This window comes from Phyllostomus hastatus, unplaced genomic scaffold, assembly GCF_019186645.2.
Source record: "Phyllostomus hastatus isolate PE091 unplaced genomic scaffold, TTU_PhHast_1.1 phas_scaffold_39, whole genome shotgun sequence".
Lineage (NCBI taxonomy): Eukaryota > Metazoa > Chordata > Mammalia > Chiroptera > Phyllostomidae > Phyllostomus > Phyllostomus hastatus.
Genome location: NW_025334028.1, coordinates 6,842,518 through 6,860,985, shown reverse-complemented (window position 1 = coordinate 6,860,985; position 18,468 = coordinate 6,842,518). Strand labels below are relative to the sequence as shown.

The 18,468-nt window shown below is 35.8% G+C and overlaps 1 protein-coding gene and 1 pseudogene across 1 annotated transcript in view; one reads left to right on the top strand and one right to left on the bottom strand.

Annotated features, from left to right (window-relative positions):
- Positions 1 to 16,710, top strand: part of LOC123806762 (protein transport protein Sec31A-like) — a 78,065-nt gene extending 61,355 nt beyond the window's left edge. The window contains 5 exon segments of the mRNA XM_045820028.1: positions 7,632 to 7,690; positions 8,713 to 8,967; positions 12,121 to 12,240; positions 14,715 to 14,786; positions 16,140 to 16,710. Of these exon segments, the coding sequence (XP_045675984.1) occupies positions 7,632 to 7,690; positions 8,713 to 8,967; positions 12,121 to 12,240; positions 14,715 to 14,786; positions 16,140 to 16,319 (686 nt within the window). The 3' untranslated portion in view covers positions 16,320 to 16,710.
- Positions 11,336 to 11,963, bottom strand: LOC123806697 (annotated as a pseudogene).
- Positions 16,711 to 18,468: the final 1,758 nt, after the last annotated feature.

Below are 18,468 nucleotides of genomic sequence, written 5' to 3'. Positions count from 1 at the left end.
CTATTAAGGAAATTTTTTTTCTAATAAAGCCTTATGGATCCAGAACTACACACATATCTCCTCCTCTCTTCTTTGATATATATTAAAATCCAAAGTACCAAAAATCACATACACATTCACACACAATATGTATCATCTTTTACAGCACAAATAGGATTTCTAGAATATTCAATACAGATATTTTATCAAGCAGTGCTAATTCAGGTGTAGAGTTTTTAAAATTACATTTTAAAGCCTGGCTGGTGTGGCTCAGTGGATTGAGTACCAGCCCGCAAACCAGGGGGTCACTGGTTCGATTCCCAGTCAGGGCACATGCCTGAGTTGCTGGCCAGGTCTACCCCCTGCACCCTGGAGAGGTGTACAGTGAGAGACAACCACACATTGATGTTTCTCTCCCTGTCTTTCTCCCATCCTTCCCCTCTGTCTAAAATATAAAATCTTTAAAAAAAATTACCTTTTAAAATCTGGGTGAGTGAAACTGTATGAACAGTGTTTCAGTGAATAGTTGGATACTAGACTTTGTGAATGAAAGATGGATTCGAGTAAACCCCTACTTAAAAGATGGTGCAGGGAAGTCAATGATCATTTATTGAACATTCATTGGACATATACCAGCACTTGACAAGTATTTTGTTATTTAGTTCCCACAGCCATGAGAAATGGGAAAAATTATTTTTTAAAAAATTGACATGAGGAAAGTTGAGTTTTCTAGGAATTGTATTATGTTCTTCTGGGTACACTGTGGAAATCTCCAAGTTGAGATACAAACCTAGGTCTCTCAGTCTTCAAAGCCCTATCCATTCTTATTTATCACAGAGTATAGTCCTAATGTGATAGAATAGCTATCAGTGTTAGAATTAGAAAAATCATTTAGCAACAGTTTTAGGTATTTGTTACTGCATTATCTAAGTTAAACATTTGTATGGGTATGTCTTTCTTCTTCAGCAAAAGTGCATTTGGCTGTGAGATAAAATGTTTGCTTATATACAGAGTAACAGAATGTTCTAACCTGGCTGAGAAACAGAGTGACTATTAAGAAGCCAAACAAACTTTTTCAGTAATCAGCATGCACTAAGCTAGCTGCTTTGTTGCCTTTTGCATGTTAATAGTCCCATATATTTTAATTAACAGTTACAGCTTTATCATAATTTATTTTTGTCTTCCTAAAATTTTTGCTTAGGTTATATAAAGGATTGTGACTGAAAATTTTATCTTTGTTCTGATGAGTCTTAGATCATATCATGGTTCTCTATAGGATTTAAGAATTCTGCTTGTCCAACGGATGATTCTTGACAGAAACTTAGGTTTTTCAGTCAAGCCCTCTCAGTGTTAGTGAATCGCGAAGTAATGTGCCCATACTCAGAAACTAATGTTGCAATCATAACATTCATTCAGTAAATTATTTTTTGTTTTTTCAATTAGTAAATCCTTAATGAGGGTCTATTTGGTCTGTAATCACAATTATTCCAGACAGATATGGAGGCGGAAAAAGACAGTGCAATTCCAATGAACAGCCCATAGCTTTGTTATAAGTTGGAATATAAAATTTGTACTTGGGCCAAATTTTGGAAAGCCTTAAATGCCTGAGCAAGAATTTTCTACTTCATATGGTAAAAAGAAAAGTTCTTATGAAGGACCTGGAGTTCTCTTATGAAGAAAAGTTCTTATGAAGGACCTGGTCATAGGCATGATTGAATTGGTACTTGCAGAAGGCTAGTCTGAATGTGGTCCTACAAAATAGATTGTGGGCAGCATGGCAGAGTCAGTGGTGAGGAAAACAGGCCCTGTCCTAGTTCTAGGGGTAATGTGGTAACAGCCTGCATTAGGGTAGTGCAGTGTTGGTTCAGTGGTGGCAGCACAGGAAGCAGGAAGATTTCCCTGTGATTCCTCTAGGATAAGTAGGACAATGCTGGCCACATTTGTTTTTGTTGTTGTTCTTGTTTTTTTTAATCTCTCATTTAATGTATGTTTGTTACTAAGGGTGAGCACTTTCAAATATGAAGAAGACCTTGGAATTTTACTAAAAAAATATTTTTTGATAAAATGACCTTTAAGCTATCATGAAATTTATCTTTGAGTGAACATTATTGCTTTTGTTAAACAATGGAAAATTTAATTTAGGCATATAGTCCTATTGTTTCTTCACATAGAAGAGTCTTCAAGGGACATACATACATAATATTGCATATTTTCATTAAACAATATTCTGAAAATTTTTAATTTCCATAAATATTTCTTAGTCAAATTATAAGGACCTGGTTTTAACTTTGAAATAAAGGAGAGAACTTTTCTTTTGGAAAATTCTTTTTTATGTCATTGGAAATTACTTCCAAAATGCACATCTTTCTAAATTTTAATGTTTAATTTTGTCATCCTTTTTTTAAATGTGACTTGCTAGACTTATAAGGGAAAGAAGATGTATAGTGTTGACAAGAATGCTCTGCTCTCTTTATCTCAAATTATCTTCTAGCCAAAGTCTCCATACTATTGGAGCTACTATTTTGTTCATCCACTGAAAAGTGTCTTAGCCAGTATATAGGCAGTACATTATGTTCCTGCAAGAATACCTAAGGAGGTTCCCAATGAGAAATGGGATTCAAGTAAGGGTGGTATGCAAGTCCACTCCCATACATAAGACCAAGCAGTTCCCTCTTTCTTCCCTAAAGACCTGTAGAGGGCTAATCCCTGCACTGACATGGATAAGGGTCTCCAGTATTCTGTGACATACCATATTCAGTTTTTAAATTAATTTTCTCTTGTTTTTATTAAGTTTTCACTGTAGGATTTTGAAAGACTCTAAATAATATAAAGAATAAAATTTAAATTAGTTGTAACTCTATCACCCAAATATAACCACTAATTTAGGTTTATATATTCCCTTTATATACATATATACATACATGCATACACACACATATGTATGTTTGTATATTTGCATGTAATAAAAATTTTTAATGTGGTTAAAATGTATATGACATACAATTTACTCTTTTAATCACTTGTTAAGGGTATATAGTTCAGTAACATTAAGTACATTCATGTTGTCGAACAACCATCACTACTATCTATTTCTGGAACCTTTTTGTCATCCAGTAGTGGAACTACAACTCCCCTTTCCCCCTCAAGTAACCACTGTTCTACTTCTTATTTCTGAATTTAACTACTCTAGGTACTTCATATAAGTAGAAGCATACAGTATTTGCCCTTTTGAGACTAACCTATTTCACTGTCTTCAAGATTCATCCATGTTGTACTTTGTCAGAATTTCTTTCCTTTTTAATGCTGAATAACATTCCACTGTATGCATATACCACATTTTGTTTATCCATTTACCTGTGCATAGGCATTGTGTCTATTGCAAATAATGCTGGTATAAACATGGGTGTACAAATACCTGTTCAAGTTCCTGCTTTCAGTTGTTTTGGGCATATACCCAGAAGTGGAATTGCTGGATCAAATAGTGATTCAATGTTTAATTTTTTGAGAAACTAGTGTGCTATTTTCAACAGTGGCTGCACTATTTTACATTCCCACCAGTAGTATAGAAGGGTTCCAGTTTCTCCACACTCTCAGCAACACTTGTTTTCTGGTTGGGTTTTTTTTCCCCCTTTAAAGTCATGTCATGTTTTAAAGAGTATGAAAGAGATTTGTCCCCATTCTGTAGTTTTTTTAAAGAGCAAAAGATTATCTTCTTTTTACAGTTTTATAGGAGAATTATGTTCTAGATTAAACAATGCTGTGTTGATTTTTTAAATGTTTACTAAGAGTATCACTGTGCCCATTTGTATTGAACCTCCATAATAGTATCTTCTATAGATATTCATGTTCTTCATGTAGCTTGCTTTACCTGAGTTGATACTAAAATGTTTTTATAAAGGAGAAGCTAATTTCATTGTGTTTTTAAAAGTCATAGTTAAACAATCTGAAGACAAAAGCAAAAAGATTGAGAGGGGTTAAAATTATAGCTGAGACAAAACTGCATTAAATTAGTAAGAAATTTGAACAAGGATCATCTGGGCTGGAATAAAACATGGGTAATATATTTCATGGTTTTAAGTTAGGTATAGTCAGTTAGGCATATATCTGGGGGAGGGGACTTTGGTTATTGTACATCTGTTATGTTCTATTCAGAAGACACCCCCTGCCCCCTGCCCCTTAAGTTACGCAGGCTAGCAAACTGGCTATGACCAAAGGGTCATACGATATTGCTCCATAAGCTTTTTTGTGCTACTCATAGTTTGTAAAATCAGGATACACCCTCAGGCTTTAATAGCCAGGGCTTAAGTCGTTGCTATGAGAGGTTAGAGAAAAAACTGCTTTCATCTTCTGCTCTTGCCTCTCATTGGACAGGGGATAAGGGCTTGTCGTTGGGACCACTTCCTGAAAAAAAAGAGTCAAGGTCAAACTATTTTCAGTACCTTTAGGTTTGTAATATATCTACCCCTTAGCCCAGAAGCTGAAGCCTATTAATAGGAAGTACATTAGTAATTGCAAATCATGTCAGTCCTCTCTCGTGGGGCAGGCATGACTCCCAGCGGTTTATTAACTACTGTGCTATGAGGTCATGTGGGAGTTAGGTTATAAAGTCATTATTTAAGGCAAAAATAGGCACTCACTTATAGTCAGTTATGTTTGATCACTCCTTTCTGCAGTCAAGCCCTTGGTGAAAAAGTTGGTTTGTGTTTAGGAGCCATATTGGGTAGCAGAGCATCTATTCGTAAACTCCACACAGTGTGTGAGGTTTCGACTGTGGGATTACCTCTCCCACCTTACAATTTCTTTGAGGTTTGTGCTTCTTGAGTAGAGCTCGGACTGAATTGAATGAACTCTCTAATAAATTGCTATATTGTCTTAGTTCCTCTCTACCCAAGTAAAGATAGTTGAGTTGAATTCCCCTAAGTTATATGTGCATATGACGTACCTCTACTGCATGCTTTTGATTTGAGGTTGGGCCTGGCCTAACCCTGAATATTTGCCGAATAGTTTTCAGCCTTCTTTCCTCGTGTCTGCTGCCAAAATCCAGTTCCCTTAAAAGAACTAGTGATTTCTGGAAGACTTGTCCTAAACAGTCTGCAAATCCTTATATTTTTATGGAAAAGGCCGTATGAGATGGTAACATATTAACTGAGCCTGTTCTCATGTATACTTATATTCAATGGTGTGACTCCAGAAATTATGGTTTCTCTAAAATACAGACACTTGGGGTCTCCCAAATTCAGCAGTGAAGTGGTACCTTGTTAAGATTGGTTGATATGCGTATCTTTAACAAGAGCAGTGCTGATCTCTACAGGCCAGTGTAGAGATCTCATTTTGACCAGCTGCATCAGCATTACTTGGGAGATGGCTGGAATGATAGAATCTCAGGCCCTGCACTGTGCCGGTGAATTAGGATCTGCATTTTAACAAGATCTTCAGCTGAATTGGAGTCACAGATTTAAAGAACACTAAAATGGACACACTAGTTATAATATGTTAGGCAGAACTTTTTCCCCCAGTAATATTTCTGAACTTCATTGATCAAATGGTAGAAAAACTATTGATTCAAACAATTAGGGAGAAATTATTTTAAGTAAGAAGAAACTGTCTTTTTTCTTAAAAGAGACCGTGGGTATAGTAAGAGAAAAAACATACTGTTTAAGAGTTAATGGGATCTGACACAAGTGATTTTGCTTTACCCCCAAATTGGTTACTTTCTTAATTAGGTAAGAAGTATTTCACATGACTTGATTAAAGTTTTATTCCCTCATATACATTTTCATTTCATTATTTTTTAAAATTTTCAGTTACAGTTGACATACATTATTAGTTTCAGATATACACCCCAGTGAGTAGACATTACATAACTTACTAAATGTTCATCTGGATAATTCTTGCACCCATCTGACACCATACTTAGTTATTAGAGTATTATTGACTATAGTCCCCATGCTGTACTTCACATCCCCTTGACTGTTCTGTAACTACCAATTTGTACTTCTTAACTCCTTCACCTTTTTTATCCATCACCCCTACCCTCATAACCCCTTATAGAATTAGTTTGTTTTTTTCTGGGAGTTGTTGGTGGGAGAAGAAACAATTATAAAATGAAAAGTAGAGTTTAGAATGTTTTTGAATATAATATTGTTTAAGTGACTTTTACATTTTTGTCTACAGAAAATCAGTTTATACAAGACCAGGCACCTTTGTTGGAAGGTGAATTGGTTATAAAATGTACTTTTGGAAATCTCTGAATCAATGAATGCAATAATGATTGGGCATTCACAATAATGCATGTGAACTTCAAAGCTGATGATATCTTAAGTCTGATCCGTGTCATTATTTTAAATTTGGCTTCTTAATGAATCAGATCTCAGAACTGATTGAATTAATGTGGTGATACTAATAGCTCTAAATCATAAAAATCATCTATTTTAGGTAGACATAAAGACAATAACTATATCAAGATTGTCTTAGATATGCATAAAATTATATATAAATGATTAATTTGTATATGATCAAAACTTGGAGAATTTGTTAAACAGATACCAGCATGTAGTTTAATATGTTGTATGTTGTCTTGAGTATTTTGAGGTTCATTTGGCATCCTATCATAGTAAATTTGTAGAAAATTTATTCTGTCTTTACAATCAAGGCAAATGAGTACATGGCTCATTAGGAGATCTTATTTTCAAAAAAGTTTCCGTGACATTGTTATTAATCACAGGTTCTTTAGTTTGCTAAGCAATTTTGTAATTTAACATCAAGGATATCAATAAAACAAAAGGTAAAATACTGAAAATATATAATTTATTGAAAGAAGAGTAATTTCTGTCTTTACATACACACATATATAAAACTCCATGAAATATAACATGATTATACTGTGATTTAGAAATTATCTTATTTCTGGCATGTTTTGTTCCTTTTCCTTTAAAGATACCAGCACTATGGTACTTACTAAGTTCTGCTGAGATTACGGGGTTTTTGTTTTTTTTTAAGAGGACATTTACTAAAGTTGGCAGCAGTTTAATTTTATATTTGCTGCCAGCCTGGAATTTAGTTTTGTGGCATTAAAAAATTATCACAAGTATTTGAATGTCCTTTTCTATTTTGTAAGTAATTCCTAAAGCAAAGATGATAAAAATTTCTAGTGTTGTATAGTTGGGCTCTCTTTTTTTAAACAGTGTTTCTCTACTGTGTGGATGGTTTGCTTATGCAGAATTGCTTATGTTGAATTCATCTTTTGGGAAATAGGAGATTAGTACCTTTACTTTTTTTTGTCTGTTGACTATGAGCTTTTTAAAAGCAATCTCTAGTGACTTATTTTTTCTTTATTAGGAGAGAATTATTAACAGATCTTTGAAAGTTATACGCTAATATAGACATAAAGACTTTACTGTCCTTAAATTTAGCACAGCTCTTTCATTTTAATGGCAAGATGTCTTGCCTACTAAGCTGATGCCTTGTGATTTTTTTAGAGGTAATGAGTTTGAGAATCTAGGGCTACCCAGTGACCTTCATAGCTCAGCTGGTAAAACTTACGACAGTTATCTCAGGGTTAAGGCAGAATTTGAAGGTATTCTATAAAGGATACAATTTAGTTTCTTCTATTTGGAATTCTAAAGGAAAATGCCCTCTATTATCTGTTATAGGTCCTCAGAATGGTTGGAATGATCCTCCAGCTTTGAACAGAGTACCCAAGAAGAAGAAGGTACTAGAAAAAGATGTCTATCCAATTGCCTACAGATGTTTTGTTAATCATGTAGCTACCTAGGGCACATCACACTTTTCTGATCCTTTAAAGGCAAAGCTTACTAGATTGATAAAGTATATTTCAGCTTACATCTTCAAATCCATGAAGGAGAGGAAAGAAAGTAGAAAACAGTATGGTGGTATGGATTGCACTTCTTTGAGAGGCAAAATATAAATTTACAAACAGGTCTCTTTCAAAGAATAAGAAACAAAATTTCAGCCTTCTCAAATGACTTTTTTTTAGGTGTTACTTTGGTTTTTGGGTTCCAGCAGTAATCATGAATTTGGTAATTATATTTTGCTTGTCACATATAATATGAATGAAGAAATATTCTTATAGCTGAGCATTGTTTAGATGCCAATAACTGTTGAGAGCTGTTAGAGGACAAGATAAGATTTTTCTTTCCTTCTCCCCAAGCCATTTTCTACCTTTTTTTACTCGTAGTGCTCTCCTTCCCCCAAATATGGTAATGAGAGGCCGTAACATAAAATTGGGAGACACTAAATGGCTGAGAAAACCCAAAATTTAGGTTAGTAATAATCAGAAACTTAGTCTACTGCTTTTTGTGTGGGTGAATTGACAGGTAATCCACTAGGAAAAGTGTATTACATTGTGATTATATTAAATATACAAACATATTTGGTATATCTGATTTGAGTATTGCCAGATAAAATTTTCCAGACTTTTATATCCTCTTTCAAAAACACCATGGTTTTAGCTCCCCATTTTGGGAATAAGGAGGGAAGGCAAAGAGGAAACTAAAAGGTCTAGGTTTGGACTCTCCACCCCTTTAAGCCAGATTAGCTCTACTTTTATGTTTTTCTCCATAATTTTGCAGAAAATTTCATTTGAAAAGTAGTCTATTAAAAAAAACACAACTTTTTAAACCATGGACTAGTCTAACTCCCTTATTTAAAGCTGAGGAAATGTTGCTACCATTTTTTCTCACTCTTGTTATCTTTTATTACTATCTTTTACAGATGCCTGAAAACTTTATACCTCCTATTCCCATCACAAACCCCTTGGGTGACCCCCAGTCACAGATGCTGCAGCAACAACCTTCAGCTGCAGTACCACTGTCAAGCCAAGCTTCATTCCCACAGCCACATCTTCCAGGTGGCCAGCCCTCCTTCCCTGGCATGCAGCAACCCCTTGGTCAACCAGGCATGCCACCGTCTTTCTCAAAGCCCAATATTGAAGGTGCCCCAGGAGCTCCTATTGGAAATACCATCCAGGTAACAGTAAAATCTGTGAAAATGGAATGGGGAGATGAGTCTATTTCAGCAAACTTTTTTAATGTGTTAACTTTTATGGTTACACCTTTATTAACATTTTTTAAAATTTGGTTTCAACTTAGACACATTGAATAAAAAATAGTATATTATTCTTCAGTTACATGGCCATATACAGACTTCTACAAGAGCCTTGCATATTTGCTAGTGTATGTTTCCAGTAACTTGGTGATTGTGGTATACCTAAGCAGTAGCCACAATTTCAGTTGAATCCTTTATTTGCCTCCAAGGTCCTAAGCAGAAGCTCTTTTCAAAGGTTTTTCCCTTAAAATGTAAAATAAAAATGTAGTGAGTTACATCTTTTCTTATATATGAGCTAATAATATATATATATAGCCTTATCTTCAAATAAAACTATAAATTTGTACTTGCTTTTTACATACAAACTGCTAGTTGGGAGAGTTCCAGATGTGAAAAATCTGTTACATTTACATGTATCTGACTTTGACATATAATGATAAATACTTTGATCTATTAATGAAAAGAAGTGGGAAAATTGAGACAACTGTACTTGAACAACAATTTTAAAAAAGGTTAAAAAAAGAAAAGTAAAGAGCTTGGGCCAAAGTTCAATGTAAGGTGAAACAAATTCCTGTCCAAGTATAAAATTAGTTCTTCTGTTTTTGTCTTTGACTTATCGAATTCAAATTTGTACTGATTGTATTTCTGTCACAAGAGTATGCCTTTTTGTTAAGTAATAGTTCCGCCTAAGGAAATTCTAACTATTAAAAGTTATATTATAAAAACCAGTGTTTTGAGGGAGATAGGGAAACTTGATTCTTTTTTTTTTTAAGATTTTATTTATTATTTATTTTTAGAGAGAGGGGAAGTGAGGGAGAAAGGGAGAAAAACATCAATGTGTAGTTGCCTCTCACGTAGCCCCCACTGGGGACCTGGCCTGCAGCTCAGGCATGTGCCCTGACTGGGAATTGAATGAGCAACCCTTTGGTTCTCAGCCCGTGCTCTATGCAATGAGCTACCCAGCCAGGGCAGAACTTGCTTCTTTTGACAAGAATATAAATTATAAAGATGCGTTGTGAATTTTTTCTTTGATTACAAGTCTCTGTTAGTTTGGGGAACTACCCAGCAATTCACTTTTGTTTAGACCTGGGTGCTCATGTCATACTCGTTTAGACTGGAACTTCAGTTACGATTGAAAGAGAGAGCTGTTTATAATCTTTTTCCTTCAGCTTCTTTTAAAAATTTATCCCCAAATCTTGTTGCTGTTACTTTAAAATCTCCCTCAACTCTCTTAACATTTCCAGCCGGGTCCATGCCACCTTCTTCTGTAGTCTTCAGCAATGCAGGAATCTTTCATTTGTCTGCCAGCATTTACTTCATCCAACTCTTATCTGGCCTTGTCTCCTCTTTGCTTAAAACATTACAACTTTCCATTGTTGTCAAGATAAAACCCAAAATATTTCACATTGTCTGGAAGGTCTCAGCTCATTGACCTCCTGCTCTCTCTGTGCTCTAGCCACACTGGTCTCCTTTTAGTCTTTTTGTATCATGGTCCTTCCTTTGTGCATGATCTTTCTCAGTCTGGAATGCTTTGAAACCCATTTCAGTGGTTAACTTCTACTTATCCTTCCAACCCCTGAAGAGGGCCTTCCCTTCAGTTAAATCTCAGTTGGCTTACCACAGACAATATAACTGAGCTGGTATTTTACAAACATTTATAACATTTTAAAACTTCCTTTCTTTTTCATTAGCCTGTAAATTCCCTGAGGGCTGAGATCATTTCTATATTGGCTCATAACTAGTGCCTGGCCCATAATGGCCTATTTTTTTTCATGAATGAATGAACTAATATATCAAAATTTTAAAAACTTAAACATTCCTTCTTTGTTTTTTCATATTTATATTCTGTAACATCATGGTCTCTTCTATTCTAACCTTTGGCTTAATCTTGCAGTTTGTCAACAGCCCAGTTAACGGATAGAAGAGTGCCAGAATAAACAAAAATGAGCCAACAAACAGAACAAGCAGTTGTTTTAACCAGCCTACTTGATAAATGCCTTGTTGTTTTTATTTCTTACTGGCATAGATCTACTTCCCATCAATTTATATACATTAGTGATCAACATATGTTCCATAATTAGTTAAATACTTTATATCCAGTCCTTTTTGTTGTTGTTTCATTTTTATTTCATAATTATAAACTTAACTCTGCAATCCAGCTTGACTTGGAAGGGTTAAGGGAAATATGGAACCCAAAGAACTGTGGCAAGAACATGAAGATTATAGAACGTTCCAAGCAGATGGGGGTGAAGGGGTGCTCTCCTGAACTACAGAACACAAGTCAAATTTATTAGAGTTCTCCACAATCAGTAATGGTGATCCTCTTGCTGGTCTTGCCATTCCTGGACCCATAGCACTCCATGGATGTCATAACATCCATGTGTCTTTCACCTGGCCGGAGACCACATGCTTACCATCCAGCCGCTGAGTCTTGGCAGTGCAGATGAAAAACTAGGAACCGTTTGTCTTGGGTCCAGCATTTATCATAGACAAGGTGCCAGAACCCATATGTTTCAGGATGACATTCTCGTCATGAAATTTCTCCCTGATGGACTTGCTGCTTGTGCCATTGTGGCATGTGAAGTCACCACCCTGGCACATAAATCCTGAAATAATTCTGTGAAAGCAGGAACCTTTAAAACCAAATCCTTTCTCCCTGTTGCTCAGAGCACACAAGTTTTCTGCTGTTTTTGGGACTTTGTCTGCAAACAGCTTGAAGGAAATGTGGCCCATGGGCTCTCTGTTGGCAGTGATGTGGAAGAACACAGTAGGGTTGACAAGACAGTAGGGTTGACCATGGCTGGGAGAGGGAAGGTCCAGGGGGCAGAGGTGGAGTCTGCAAGGCCTCCACTCCTAGTTTTAAGAATCAGAGCTGTAGGAAGAGTAGTTATACCTTCTACTAGATATCTGGTTTTCATTTTTACTTAACTTAGTGATTTCATGTTAATTTTTCGTCTGGTTTTTGAATAGCCTGTCTAGAAGGCAGTTGGTTTCTCTGTACCACAGGGTTTCAGGGCTTTGTGTATAGGGAGCTTCTGGCCCTTTCTACTGATTTTGTGGTATTATTTCTTCCAGCATGTGCAGTCTTTGCCAACAGAAAAAATTACTAAGAAACCTATTCCAGATGAACACCTCATTCTAAAGACCACATTTGAGGATCTTATTCAGCGTTGTCTTTCTTCAGCCACAGATCCTGTATGTATTTTTTCTTATATTTTGCTTTATTGAAGTATTCCTTTATGAAAGTCTTCTATAATCATTGCTTAAAGTCCTGCAAGATATACTTTAAATGTTTGCACAAAAGTAATTAAGCTAGTAGTACTTACATAGTTTGCTTTAACATATAAAAATATATTTAAGTACATTTTTATATATAAATGTATTTAATCCTCACAGCAACCCCATGGTAGATAGATTATTGTCTTTATTTTACAGATGACGAAATTTAAGCAAAAGGCAGTTAAGTAATACCCAAGGTCAGAGTCAGCATTCAAACCTAGGCTGACTCCAGAGTTTATGCTCTCAGCCACTATGTGTACTGCTTCTCATCAGCAAACCTCATGCTTGGCACTATAATAGAACAGAAGAGTTGTATGCAAGAAAGTCAATCTTCAGGTTTATTTCTGAGCTTACATTGAAGCTTTTAAAAGTAGACAATCTTAAAACTTTACAAAGATCTTAAAAATAGATAAATGTAGATATTGGAGTCATATGCATGATTTTACTTAGTTTACTTAGAGGATGCCTGTGTATTGGCAACAACAGAAACTCTACAAAGCCACTTTTGTTTTCAATGAAATTTTAATTTCTGCCAACAAATGTTGAATAGATTTATTTAGCCACTAGGCACTTGTCTATTTGAAAAACAGCTTCTGGATTTTGTTGTTTCATCAACATTGAGTATTATTAATATGTGCAGCCTTCTGCTGATTTTTGGAAAGCAATTCCCTGAACTGAAGTTTTCAGGAAAGCAGAGGCAGGGAAGGTTTAAGGTAAACCTTAGCGCCTGACGTTCTGAGAATAATGGGAATGTTAAACTAGTATGGAGAGGCAGATGAAGCTCATAGCCAGGTAAATACTATCCCCTGTGCATACCTCTAAATAGGCCACAGTCATTCAAAAATAGAGGTGTTTCCATAAAAATGTGGGGGAACTTCATTCCTCCTTCAGGGATGAGTTGGTATAGAGAGGGTGAGAGGACACTTAGTTCATGGCCCAGCTCAGTAAATTCTTAACTGAATTTAACCTCCTCTAGGTCTCCGTGCCGTCTTCCTTCTGGGTCCACAGGAGCACTAGGCAGAAGAGATCCACAAAAGACAAACTGTTCCTGTAATTTCTGTGACTAGTTGGAGGAGAACTTCTAATATCCTCTCCTGCCCAACTACCACCACCCTCACCCCCTTGGGTTATGTGGGATTAACTTTGAACAGGAACTGCAATAGTTCCCCTCCACATAAATCCATTTTAATCAATAATTGGAACCATTTTTATAGTATGGCTTTACTACTGTTTTTACTTTAATTATGTCCAAACAACACAAAGTAATTTTGCAGCACAGCTTAGTTTATAATATTATTCTTGGCTTCATCTCTTCTGCTTTCCTCTTCTGACATGCTGACATTCCTTCCTCAAGTATACCAAGACACTTCCACATCAAGGACTTGTGTTTGCTGCTCCTTCTGTCTAGAACTCTTCCCCCACATAACTGCTCTGCTCACTCCTCACTTGTTCCAGACTTCTGCTCCAATATCCTATTAGTCATTAGGCCTTTCTTTACCACCCCCTCAATTCCCAACACCTCCAGTCCTTCTTACTCTATTAACTTTCCTTCATGGTACTCATCACCATCTGGCATAGAACATATCGTTTATTTAGTATCTTTTCCTACTCAGTAGAGTATGAGCTCCATGAGACATACTACTGTGTCCCCAGCATAGCACATAGTATAGACACTCAATAAATATTGAAGAACAGTGTCAGTTCTATAGCTGTTGCATAATGTAGATCATTGTTAGTTTTAAACTTTTCACTTTGGTTTCAGATTAGTTTTCTCTCACTGTACTTATAATATTAGGATGGGGTGGGTGGATCTTCTTAATTTAAGAACTTATTTTACTGCTTCCTTCTTAGTAGTCTTAAGTTACCAGATGACAATTTTTTTTTCTTGATGTTTTTTAAATGCTCAGAAAGAGTCAGGATTAAACATACCAAATGACTAAGTATGTAAGTAATATTTTTGAAAGATTCTAGTTTACCTATATGTTTGCCTTCTAACACCCACAATTTATAATGAGTGTACTTAGACATTTTCATCTGTAGTATACTGACCCATTGCCGCCTCCAGATGGCCCTGCTGTTGTTTTTGGATATAGTGCACCTGTACATTCATACACCTTGTCAAGTGAGTTTGCAGTTCACATGAAATCCACCCAGTCCTCTAATTTTGCACACCAGAAGAAAGAGGCCCATCCTCTTGTCTTCCTCCCATTAGATTACTGACCTTTGCTTCATAATCTGTTCAAGTTTCTTGGTTATAGTTGCCTCCCTTTCTTTATAAAATGAAGCTGTTCACCATCATGAGTATAAGGTTTAGTGAAATGAGATAGGGCAAAATTTTTGGATAAAAGTTAATGTTCAAATATAACATACCTGTTTTTCTTCTCCTGCAGCAAACCAAGAGGAAGCTAGATGATGCCAGCAAACGCTTGGAGTTTCTATATGATAAACTTAGGGAACAGACAGTAAGTTTGTGGGGAAAAGGATTCATTTATTCCTAGTTGCTAAAATAAGCATCTTATCAGCACTTGCCTGTAGTGTGCTTGGGGACAAACTGGCATGTTAAGATAAATGGCCTTCTGTTTGTTTTTTCTGTCCCATGAATCAAGAAATCAGAGTGGGAAGATACTCTGTTTTTCAGAGACCAAAACTGTAGTCTTTCTCACAGTCAAGACTCCTGATCCCTTTTCCTCTAGCATGCCTATTACACAAAGGCAAAGCGAAATGTGGCCAAAAGATGAGCAACTTAATGTGCTGTAACTGTGAAGAGAGCCAGCAGTAGGAGAAAGTGTACTGTCTTCTGTTCCTTTGTTCCCACCTCTCCATTCTTTCCAGAATAGTTTTGCTTTATTAATAGAAGCACTAGGATAGGAAAAAAGAACTGGGACTTTTTATATTATTGCATTTCAGCATTTCTCTTTCCCATTCCCTACACCAATTCCGTCAGATAAAAATAAGCATTTATTTCATGAGAACCAAACCAAAAAAAGCTAGTTGATGTAGCTGTGGAAGTGGTGTGGTCCATGGGCTGATCCAAATAAAGTCTTCCCTCAAAAGTGTGAACATTTAAACCAAGTAATGGAAAAAACAGACTATCGGTTTTATGGTTTTAAGTGATGACAGAATTATTAAAAGCAGTTAAGAATAGATCAGTTGAGCACGTAATTAGGGCTGTTGCCCTACTAAGGGAAATAGATCAAAAGTTCAGGATATCTATTATAGACAGGATTTAAGATTAAAATGGGTCCTTACTTTGAGATATCATGATTAAGAATCATTTTTAAAGGTGTGAAGCTATATCTAAAATAATTAAAGAATTAAAGCTCTTTTTAAAAAAAATTTATTTATTGATTTTAGAGAGAGGACAAAACATCAATCTTGTTCCACTTATTTATTCATTCACTATTGCTTCTTGTATGCCCTAACCAGAGATTGAACATGTAGCTGTGGCATTTTGGGATGATGCTCTAACCAGCTGAGCTATCCGGCCAAGGCAAGATTAAAGCTTTTAAGTGGAGAGACTCATTAGTGGTTCAGCTTAGGGGAGGAAATCTGGCTTTTCTGTAAGAAAGTCCTGGCTTATCATACATATTTAATTTATAAATAATTTCCTTACATGTCAGTTTGTCATGGTTCTGTTTTATAACTTAAATATTGCTTGGTCTAAAAAAACTGCATCTAGATATGCTAAATGGTTTATATATTTTGTTTTATAATGTTTATATCAAACTCCTTTTAAATATTGTTGTTTAATGTCTCTTGAGGGTCTTAAGGGAAATTCTCCTTTAATTCTTTCTCTTGGTTCCACCTTTTTTCAGCTTTCACCCACAATCATCAATGGTTTACACAACATTGCAAGGAGCATTGAAATGCGAAACTACTCTGAAGGCTTGACCATCCATACCCACATAGTCAGCACCAGCAACTTCAGCGAGACTTCTGCTTTCATGCCAGTTCTTAAAGTTGTTCTCACCCAGGCCAATAAGCTGGGTGTCTAACAGGACAGCTTCACTTCCCGCCAACATTGCCATTTTTCCAAAGAAACATGTTTTTAAAAATGATAAGATGTGGACCAATCTTCATTAGCATGTTTTCATAGCATTTACACTATTTCTGCAAAGATACTCACCTTAGAACCGCTCCAAACCTTGGTGCTTTCTTTTATTTTAATCTTTTATTGCCTGTAATGATTTTCTTATTATGCAAATAGTGTATTTCCTGGATTACACATAGTTTTCCTGAAGTATTCTGATAAATTGTGGTTTTTTAAAACCTTAGTGTACTTTTGCAATAGAGCATCTGGTTATGCATAAAGCAGAGCTAAAACTGAGTTTCTTTTGTGTCCTCCATACTCCCTCTATGTCAATCAGATTAAAGTGTGCGATCTTATTTTAAGTGTATGCGGTATTTTTTTAAACAGCTGCCCAGTTTACTTTAATCTTTATTTCTTTATGTCTCTGGCTTTACTTTGGTTCTGAATAAATAATTAAATCTAGAGCCTATTACATAGATTTTAGCAAATATTAATGAAAAGGGGGATCACTGGCCTTAAGTGAAAAGACTGAGCATTTGCATTCTGTAGGATGAATTTTATTAATAAATGTTTTCAATATTGTTTGAATTTTAAGATTGAATTCTTTTATATATAGATAATTGTTCATCTGATTTTTAAGAAGCACCTATAAATCTGAAATTTAAGTGCAGAAAGAAAACTTCAATTTCTGTTAGCCTCCTGAATCAGAGATAGATATTTTCCAGCCAGTTATCTGTCAAATGATTTTAATATAATCTGTTTTAAGCTTATAACAAAAGATAATGTTCCCCTAGAATCTTGGAGAATCAGATACTAGTAATTTTTTTTTAATTTTGTTGATTTTTTAAAAGATTATGTTTATTTTGTAGAGAAGGGAAGGGAGTGGGAAAGAGGGAGAGAAACATCAATGTGTGGTTGTCTCTTGAGTGCCCCCTACTGGGGACCTGGCCCGCAACCCAGGCATGTGCCCTGACTGGGAATCGAACCAGCGACCCTTTGGTTTGCAGGCCCTACTCAATCCACTGAGCTACACCAGCCAGGGCTAATTTGTTTTTTAGATTCATTTGTTGATAGTTGTGAATTTATTGCCATTTTAATGTTCATAGTTTTGAACATATTTTTCTTAGATAAGTCCCTTTAACATTTCATATAATAAGGACTGGGTGATGATGAACTCCTTTAACTTGACCTTATCTGAGAAGCACTTTATCTGCCCTTCCATTCTAAATGAAAGCTTTGCTGGATAGAGCAATCTTGGATGTAGGTCCTTGCCTTTCATGACTTGGAATACCTCTTTCCAGCCCCTTCTTGCCTGCAAGGTCTCTTTTGAGAAATTAGCTGACCATGTTATGGGAACTCCTTTGTAGGTAACTATCCACTTTTCTCTTGCTGCTTTTAGGAGTCTTTTGTCTTTAATCTTTGGCATTTTAATTATGATGTGTCTTGGTGTGGTTTTCTTTGTGTCCACCTTATTTGGGACTCTGTTTCTTGGACTTGTATGTCTGTCTCCTTCACCAAATTAGGGAAGCTTTCTTTCATTTTTTCAAGTAAGTTTCAATTCTTGCTTTTTCTCTTCTCCTTCTGGTCCCCCTATGATTCAGATGCTGGTATGTTTCATATTGTCTCAGAGTCTCCTTAGCCTATCCTTGTTTTTTAGGATTCTTTTTTCTTCTTGCTGTTTAGGTTGAACACTTATTTCTTCCTTATGTTCCAAATCATTGACTTGATTCTCGACTTCATCCAGTCTACTGTTGGTTCCCTGTAAATTTTTTTTTAAGTTCACTTAGTGTAATCTTCATTTCAACCTGAGCCTTTTTTACGCAGTTGAAGTACCTAGTGAGTTCCTTGAGCATCCTAATAACCACTGTTTTGAACTCTGCATCTGATAGATTGCTTATCTCCATTGTTTAGTTCTTTTTCTGGAGCTTTGTTCAGTTCTTTCATTGGACCATGTTTCTTTGTCTCCTCATTTTAGGCAACCTCCTAAAATGTTTGTTTCTATGTATTAGGTAGAGCTGCTTTGACTCTCTGTCTTGGTAGTGTGGCCTATTATAGAAAAGTGCACTGGTTAAGCTGGGTGGGGCAGAGCCTTAAGTAATCTTCAGAGCAGGGTA